Below are 9,588 nucleotides of genomic sequence, written 5' to 3'. Positions count from 1 at the left end.
GCAAGACACATCCAAGCTATCCACTTGGATAGCTCTTTTTTTAATTTTAAACATTTTTATTTGTATTGTTATATGTGTCACCTAGGCTATATGTAACTTACAGGAAGATTGAATTTTGTCTTTATTTTTGTGGTTCTAACAAACAGCCTCACCGATGTGACCAGTGCCCGATGTCATTTAATGTTGAATTCAACTTGACACTTCATAAATGTACTCACAATGGTGAAGATCCTACTTGTCCGGTGTGCAACAAGAAGTTCTCCAGAGTAGCCAGTCTGAAAGCTCATATAATGCTACATGAGAAAGAAGAGGTAATTCATTAAACCTCATAATTTAAATTTGGAAAAGACATGTTGTAACAGTTGTACTTAATGGGTCTGTCTGTGTTGAAATGCAGATTTTTGTGACTGATTGCTCCTGTGAGAGGTTCCAGAAGGAATTTTCTGGGCTATTGAAATTGACTCTGCAAGAGGCTAACTTTTTTCCTCATGTTCTTTGGTGATTTTTGTGTGCTTTCCTGCAGCAAATTCTACAGTAATGGAAAAAAATACATAACTTTTGTTGTCTCAAATACTGCTTCTTAGGCTATTCTTTTGTTTGTGGAAGCTGCGTAATAGAATATGTGTAATAGCAACTTAATATCATAGATATGTGGGTCTGAAAAATACTGAGAAGTGATTGACATGCTCTCAATTTTGAGGTCAGTGAGCTTGGGATAGTATGCATTGTAAGCTTCTCTTCTGATAATTTTTCCCCACTTGTAGGAAAGGATCATCATAAACCAAATTTGTTGTATAAGAACAGTATTTTTCAATAAGAAGTATTATTATTCCGATTCGAATGTGGATCCTGGAAAATAAAGTAATATTTATTTATCGCCCCAGACTGTAACTTTAGTCCAGTAATAATGATCTCTAGGTTAGGTTAAGCAAGTCATTTTTGAGGTAGTATTTAATTTCATTAAAGGACTTGAGATTTTTAAGGTTTTGTGTGGAAACGTTGCCTGGCAATTTTGCAGAATTTTTGTTTTTTAGGCTTAGGGAAGAAATTTATTGTCAAAGCATTTTAAAAATAGTACTGCATATCTTTGTTCCTCTTAATTAAAACATTCTTGTCAGTATCTTTATTTAAAAGAGTACTGTGATTCTTTTTTTTTCTCTCTTATTGATCACTCAAGGAGGAAAAAGAGGGAAGGATAAAAACCATTTCCATTTGCAGTGATAATCACAATTACTGAAAAATGAACTGAAGCAAAAACTGTCTGAAGTTACTTATGCACACTAGTAAGGAACATGTAACAGATGTATTGCCAAAGATATGGTGAATATTTTTTAGACGTTTAATCTTAACTCGCTGCTTAGGTTTTTGTAAAATAAAGATACACTCAGAAGTAAAATTAATGGTTTTGAAAAGGGAAAGGTAGTCAAATAAATGCGGAGCTTTTAGTTTTCATTGAAACAATATTTGGCTTTGATTCTTCCTCTGAATTTCAGAGAAATGGCAATGCATTAAACATTACAAGTATAATTTCCGTTTTAAATGACATGGAATGCTAACATAACTGGAAAGCAGTATGTTTAACACTGCTGTAAAATTAATGGATTGAAGAGATATCTGTCAAAAGCATGATAGGTTCCTATTTATTTCTGTTGTATTTCTGTGAAGATAGCTTAAGAAAATTCTGTAGTAACTGTGGTGGGATTACTGTTAAAAAGTAAGTGACAACCTGTGTCATTTTAACCTGCAAAAGTGTAAAATCCCTGAATCTGCAGTTAAGGTGTTTTTAGTTAGAAAGTAATTTTTTTTTTAGAAATGTTTATGTAGACTATAGCGTAATGGCATTGAGGTAAGTTTCTGTGTGTATTTTGAGCAAGCCTACCAAGGAAATAGGGAGTGGTAATGGTGGTACTGAATTGCTTGTTTCTGCTACTGTGCGAACTTTTTCAGAATTCAGTTTCAGTGGAGTTTCTTAAAATATAAACATTACCGTAAACTTGCAGTGATCATTGTTCATTATTTGTATTATGGGGCTCATAAACTTTTTTGCTCGTATACTTTTATTGCTGCTTGCGTTTTGCTGCCAGTGTCTGTAGAAGGATACATTTGTCTACTTGAGCAAAGCTTGTGCACTGCTGTTTGGGAGTCTTTTGAAAAATCACTCTCTGTTATCTCTTTCAGAATCTTATCTGTTCAGAGTGTGGAGATGAATTTACTTTACAGAGTCAGCTGTCCATGCACATGGAAGAACATCGTCAAGAATTGGCAGGCAGTAGGATCCACAGCTGTAAGTCTTGTAAAAAGGAATTTGAAACTTCCTCGCAGCTAAAGGAGCATATGAAAACTCACTATAAAATAAGGTGAGAGTCACTGGATTGTAACAAAATTAGCAGGTGTTGCTTTTATGGTGATAGCTGGGGAAAGCAGGAGTAGTGTTTCCAGTTAGCCAAGTACCATAGTCTATGCAGATCATTTATTTTCTTTGGTATGCTGTTATGAAATGGCATTTGTTTTTTAAAACCTTGCTAGAGTAGGTAAATATTTTTAGAGGCCTTTTCTTTTTTTTTCTTTTGATGTTTTCTTATTTGGGTGCCCATACTAAGCATAGTTCTATCCGCTAGTTATTTGTAAACACACGTTAAGTTTTTCTGATAGAGTGCTTATTGAAATGTGTTTGTGTGATTTTAAAAGCTAATGGCACTACATTGAAGCCAATGTATATTAATTTTACATAGCAGTTATTGTAGTTGCAAAAATACTAATACATGCCTTCCATAAAGAAATAAGCTATTCCTTGCAGTTTAATTGTCTTTTGCAAGTAGTCATTACCACAACTTTCTGTGAGTTTCTTGTAAATCTGAAAAAGCATCGTATAAAAGGAAAAAAACAGGCCTAATAAAATGCTGTTCTTACTTTCGGTGAAAATTTGTTCTGTCCTTTCTTTCAGTTCTCTTGTTTAACTTCACTGGTGAAAATTAGTTCAAGTTAGAAGAAAGAAAAACTTCTGTTGGTTTAGTTTATATGTTAATAAACCGTAAGGTTTTTGACAGGTCACCTTTCTTTTAATCTTTACTCTGTTTCTATAAAAAACAGATGAAAAAAAAATATTTAAAAATGAGAACTGTTGGATATTTCCAGTTATTTTTATGAGAACATGATGCAGGTTGTGGGATCTCAGTAGTTCTGTTCCAGAAGGTTTAAAAAAATATTGTTGTAGATTTCTGTTTGCAAACTTAAAATTGAGGTAAAGTTGTTATGTTTCTATTGAACTGTATAATATTACAAACAAAAAAATGTTCTTGTTGTGGAGATCTCCTGGGTAAATTAGGATGAATGAATAAAGAATGGGTGGGTGAATCTAATATGATGGCTGTGATTTTGAGAGTATTGTAAATGCTACATTCTGATGCAAATGAGATACAAGCGGTCCACAATAATTTACTTTCATAAACATGGATTATTTCTGAAGTCAGAACTTCCTTATAGGAGATTGGTCTAACATTTAACCTAACCTGTTTGACTGTGTATAAAGTTCAAAGACATACATCAGTAGTTTAAAATCTCACAATAAAAAGCAGGGATCAAATAGTAAAATAAGCTTCAAAAATTTTTTAGGATTTAAAATTATGAAGAGCCTTGTTCCCTGAAGCTTTTTCATAAAGTGCTTGCACTTTTCCTTCCCCAAAAAAATGTTTTTTTTGTCTTTGAAACATTTGAATGGAAAACTTGTGAAGTTATATTTTAGATTTACTATTTAACTTCTGCTAAAAAGAAAATCATCATTGTAACGAAATGATGAAACGTTTTAGAAGGTGATCTGATCTTGAAGGATTGGTCCCTACAATTGTCTCCAAACTGAATATTATTTCCTTTATTACAGTGACACAGCTATAGTTGAAACAGATGATGTTGCTCATCAGAGAGCGTATTCTGGCAGTCAAGCTGGTCTAGATATGTCCTGAGGTGGAAAGAAGAAGGGGCTCTAACATCTGTGCTGTCCTCTCTCCTTCTTTTCCATCTTCAGTCAATTTTACTCTGGATAGTTCAGTAAATTTTTATAATTATAATTAACATGTAAAAGTAAAAGGTATTACCCACACTCTGTGCTTGCTCTGCAAGTGTATAAAAAGACTTAAAAATATATATATAATATTTGCTTGAAGTAATTGGAAGGAAAAATGTGATGTCCTTTAAACATACATTGAATATCTATGTTCTCTTCAGACTAGAAGGATGCAGCGTTTGAGCAGAAGTTTAATGATTTCCTGTGTTACGCACGGACTGTTACCCCCCTGCTATTTTTTTATATTGTTTTACCAGCCTCTGTTTCAAGGTGGTGGTCTCTTTTACAAATCTGCGCCACATTACCTAATTCTTATTTCTCAGTTGTTCAAAAAACATTAGTATTTAAATTGGTATAATTTCAGTTAGCTTTAACTAGTACTGACAAGCTGGATTACTGTATAAGTATGGATACACAAGCACTATGGAAAATGTGCTCTAGATATACCATACTGGGTTGCCCACTGCCTTCTGGTTTCTGGTTGTTTAGCTGAGGAGTTGTGATGGTCTGTAGGATCTAAGTTTTTGTTTTCCTTTTTTCCTAGCATAAAATCAGTTGTTGTTTTCCACATTGCTGTTGATTCATTCAGCAGTCATTTAAACGAATGAGTTTGATTTGTGGAGAAATGAATTATGGGTGTTTATATCATCTGTTACCGTGTCTCTGTGGAGATTGTGATTTGTATTTGAGGGGCAGTGGTGAATATTTGGCTTATTAATTTCTTAATGTGTTCTTGTTAGACTTCAGCAACTGCATTTGTGCTCTAGTTCATGAGATCTTCATATTCTAGTTAAGAACAGAAGTCTTGCTACATTCAGGCAAAAGAAATGAATTTGCAGAGACTTGAAAGTCCCACTTTCACTTAGTTTCACTTAGTTGTGAAGTCACTGTATACTTCTAGTAGAATTTACAGTGAAAGTGTCTCTAGAGAGCCTCTAACATTTTATTACAGAAATTACTAAAATTCTTGGTGCTTGTAGGTACTTCAAAAAGTGCTGTTTACGTTGTTCTTTTAGTATCACTAAAGAGTTTGGTGTTTAACTGTCGCAACTGATGCTACACATTGTCATCAAATTTACACTGTATGTTAAAAAATGGTGGGGTAACATAAGATTCTTGAAAGTAATGTTTAATGTTAAGATTTTTTTTTTTTTTTTATGACAGGGTATCAAATACCAGATCTTATAACAGGAACATTGACAGAAGTGGGTTTATCTATTCCTGTCCGCACTGTGGAAAGACGTTCCAGAAGCCAAGTCAGTTAACGCGACATGTTAGGATACACACAGGTAATTCTGTGGAAGTAATAATTTTATTTTGCGTTTGTTTTACAAAATTCAGTTAATCTGTGAAATGCTAAATATTTTTCTCTCTGTTGGAACTTGAAGGTAGTATTAATGCAACTGGCTCATTAGATGCTGTTACCTGTTGGTTTAAAACACCCTTTATGTAATTCATTGCTTGGGAGATTTATATACTTTAAAAAATCTTTTTAACTGTTTTTAATTATATAGATCTGGAAATCTTAAGTACTTTACAGGTTTAATTTGTAACAAAATACCATTTTCAGCACTTAAAGTTTCAGTGGACCCTGAAACTGAAATACCTAGATACGGACCAGTCAGGTACTCTAAATAACATCTTAAATACTCTGGAGAGGAGGTTCTAAAATTTACTATCACAGAAAGGGTAGAAATACATGAGAATGAATTAGTAACATAGTGGTCTTGCTTTTGTTTTTAGATTTATTTATTTTAAGTTCCTGACATGTATTTTCTATACTTACTGTAACTGCCATTTTCAGGATTTCCAAAGTGAACGTGGGAGGTGATAAATCTAGATTGTGATTTTGATACTTGAAGAAGAGCAGGTGACTGTTGAGTTTTGCAGAATGAATAGCAGATGGTTTTGTTACATTACTGTAATAAATATGTGCATTTGTTTAACTCTTCAGCAATTGAAAGAACTGAAAAATGATAAGCATAAAATAATACAGAAGTTTTTGAAGTGTACAGGGGACTGTAAGAATAGTTCTCAAGTTTTAAGCAGCTGTACACACTATAGTGTAAGTTTGGCTTGAAACAAAACCTTCATTGGAGGTGCTCCAGTGACGGGCAATGTAAATGTATTTTCCATCTTGTGAATAAATTGCTGTTTGTCTAGTTTTAAGCTAATTAAAGTAGTAAATTATGTAACTGTGCAATGTTGTTTCTATTTGCAGTCTGTTCAGATAGTGATGTGACAAGTTGCCATGTACAAGAATGGCTTTGCCAAGGGAGAAATAAAAATTTCGTTGCATGATTCTTTTTTAGGAATCTTTTTAAGCTTTATAGTTTAATTGTAAAACAGTAACACAAGAGATCACCCTTGTACCTGCTTTAAAAGTTGCCTCAAAGTAATATCCAAAAAAAGTAATTTAAAATTAACTTTCTTCTTTTAGAGTTTTGTCTCTATTTGATAGATTATTTTAGCTTATTCTAGTTAGAAATTAAAGAGACAAGATTATAGTTACTTGAGGATGCTTTTCTAAAGCTTCAAAAAGTTCAAGAGTGTTAATAGTTCTTTTGAAGAATAAAAAGATGTTTGTCTGAGAAATCAGAGACAGAAAATGTAGTTCCAGTCTGCACATAACAGGAGATCATTTTAAGTTCCAACTTTAAATCCACAGACAATCTATCTGGCATCCAGTTGCTTGAGGTATGGTAATACATGCAGGAAAGAGGAACTCTGCTTTGAAGAGTTTAGAGGACTTTAAGTCTTTAATTTTTAGAAGAGCATGTCTATGCTCCATCTACAGCATTACATGAGTTTCTTAATTGCAATACTTTTTTTCATTCATAGCTGTTAATTTCAAGTACTTACACCCTTTGGGAAAAAGATTTAAGTCTCAGGGATTGCAATTCTCATATTAATAACTAAGTAATGAACCTCCCATTACCCCTCCCAGATCTATATTTTATTAAGTTATACTTGAGAAATACAGAAATTCTGCATTTCCACACTAGAGTTAACATTTAGTTTTTATAATGAGATTAACTTTAATAGGCAAACTTAACCTGAAGCAATACTTCTATGTGTCCATGAGCAGCTATTAGTGGAAGCTGAGCCTTTTTACTTATAAAAGCCCCATAGTAATTTTGTTGCTGTGTTTCAAGATCTGTGTAAGTGTTCTGTATTTGAACCTATATTTAAAAAAATACACAGTTAAAACCCACAGACCTTAAAGCATTTTCAAAACTCCTAAGCAGCAGAACAGTAATCATTCCTCCAGAGTTGATAGTATGTGAGTTACATGCTTGTAATCTGTTTCAGAAAATAGCTGCTTTTATTTCAATGTGAATTTAATTAAGAATTAATAATTTTAAACTAGGTGTAATTACAAATATATAATTAGAAGTCATATAAAACTATTAATTAAAACTCCTGTGGTGTGCATAATATTTAGCATATGCTAGTACTTACTGGTGTAGCAGACATAATGTACAGGATGATTATAGTGGTTTTGCTATAGAAATGTTCAAAGGTAAAGTGTTAAATGTTCTGAAGGTCCTGGGTTACCACAGCTAAACTGTTTCACTAAAAGAAAAAAATAGAGTAATAGTGAGTTCACAGTGGAGACTTCCAGTAGTCAATTAAGGCAAATGGTTGCAAGAAATTGAACTTTGTTCTTGCTATCTGTGTGTTTAAAATATGTGGCCTTGTGATATGTTAACGCAGTTCTATTATGTTATGTCATTGAAAATTTCTCGGGAGATTTTCATGCTTAATCTGTTAATGTACAAATAACTGTAAGTATGCAGGCAATGCTAACACCAAAATCAGGAAATGGTGACAGAGCATTCCTCTAACAGTATTGCCTAAATTTTCTTTAATGTTCTTTAATGGTCAGTAGTAATATAAACATTCAAGGTTTAAAAGCTGGTTTTGAGCAGGGTTATACAATATGTTGTATAATAAGCCTATTATTTTGTTGCACATTTTCAGCAGGTGGTTTTAAAGGATGAATGGCTATTGGTATTTATTGGGGAGTGGGAACCATAGGCCATCTTTGTCAGTGTTGCTGTAAGACTTCTGCATTTTAGACTAAATAAAAGGTTAAATTTTTGACTGTTAGTTGTTTATTATTGTCCATTTCACCTTCTGCTCCCCAATTTGTTTCTGTGCAGGTATATGCATTTTGTAGGATTTGGTGTGAAAGAATGGTGTACGTGGTTTTCTTTTTTCTTTTCCCCTTTTTCTCCAGTATTTTTGCATAGCATCTTCTGAGATCTTCCAAACCACAAGTTGAGGAAGGCTGTTCTAAATAATTGTTTCATACAGGTTTAATTTACTTTACTGATTTTAACTAATAATCATCATAAAACTTTTTCACAAAGCTACATATGTCTTCGTTAAGAGTAGGTGCTGAGGTTAGTGGTCGAGGTAAACAATTTCATTGTCAGAACACCTAATAAAGTATGTTTAAGTGTTTATCTGTGTGTGAATACAGCTATCTATATGCAGTATTTTATTTTAGCTGATATATTTTTTTTCATTTAGATAAAGGAAACAACTAACATTTAAAGCCCCTTACCCTACATACTTTTTTTTTTTTTTTCCTTTCAGGTGAAAGACCTTTTAAATGCGGTGAATGTGGAAAAGCCTTTAACCAGAAGGGGGCATTGCAGACCCATATGATCAAGCACACTGGTGAAAAACCCCATGCTTGTGCCTTTTGTCCTGCAGCCTTTTCTCAGAAAGGCAATCTTCAGTCACACATACAGAGAGTTCATTCAGAGGTAAATACAATTATTCATAAAGTGATTGGTGCTAATATACTGCTTATTTCATTTTCAGTATTTAAATTGTCCTGTTTGCTGTTCTTATGCTCTGGTGCTTTCTGCAGTCAATATAGATTTACTGCTGTAGTATAGATTGTAGTTTGTTGGTTTTACCTGCAGATTCACCTTTCCTAAAATAGCTTAATCTGAATAAACATATACTTAGGATAATTAGCAAAACCTTTTCATTACTGATAGGTTAATAAATTATTAGTGGTTCTAGGTTTATAAAAATGTACCTATGTCAGCCTTGGGAGCGCCAGAGCTAGAATCAGATTAAAGTAAGCCAAAAGCAGTAAAACAGAAAATGGTGAAAAATTTAAAGACCAAATAGCAACCCACTAACTCCATCATGAGCATGCTTACAATTTGTCTTTGAAATATATATCTTCCAGCCTTTTTCAGAGGTTTTTCAGTTATAGGTAGAAGAAAATTACAAAATAAGATAAAAAAAACCAGTGTCTCAGACCTCTTTATGCTGATGTTTTTTTCTTCTTTGTGACAGACAGTTTTTAAGATTAAAAAGGTGCTGCCATGATAATGTAATAATCTTCTGAGCGGCATTGGCTATGCAACCTTATTCAGTAATTTCCTTGTGGGCTTTAATGATTTGTGGTTGGAAATACCAATAGAAAGAGACCTAGTTTGGAAGGTGTAAAATGATTTTGCCTTTCCCCCCGCCCCGGATGCAGAATATCGTCTCTGCTA

General features: G+C 33.2%; 1 protein-coding gene across 1 annotated transcript in view; it reads left to right on the top strand.

The window, feature by feature from the left end:
• The first annotated feature begins 150 nt into the window (after window positions 1-150).
• The window catches only part of ZNF236 (zinc finger protein 236), a 70,800-nt gene continuing 61,362 nt past the window's right edge, over window positions 151-9,588 (top strand). The window contains exons 1-4 of the mRNA XM_010078558.1: window positions 151-311; window positions 2,179-2,357; window positions 5,225-5,349; window positions 8,666-8,838. Of these exons, the coding sequence (XP_010076860.1) occupies window positions 171-311; window positions 2,179-2,357; window positions 5,225-5,349; window positions 8,666-8,838 (618 nt within the window). The 5' untranslated portion in view covers window positions 151-170. The remainder of the gene's footprint in view (window positions 312-2,178; window positions 2,358-5,224; window positions 5,350-8,665; window positions 8,839-9,588) is intronic.

Source organism: Pterocles gutturalis, unplaced genomic scaffold (assembly GCF_000699245.1).
Source record: "Pterocles gutturalis isolate BGI_N339 unplaced genomic scaffold, ASM69924v1 scaffold5783, whole genome shotgun sequence".
Taxonomy (NCBI): Eukaryota; Metazoa; Chordata; class Aves; order Pterocliformes; family Pteroclidae; genus Pterocles; species Pterocles gutturalis.
This window is presented reverse-complemented; position numbering and strand designations above follow the sequence as displayed.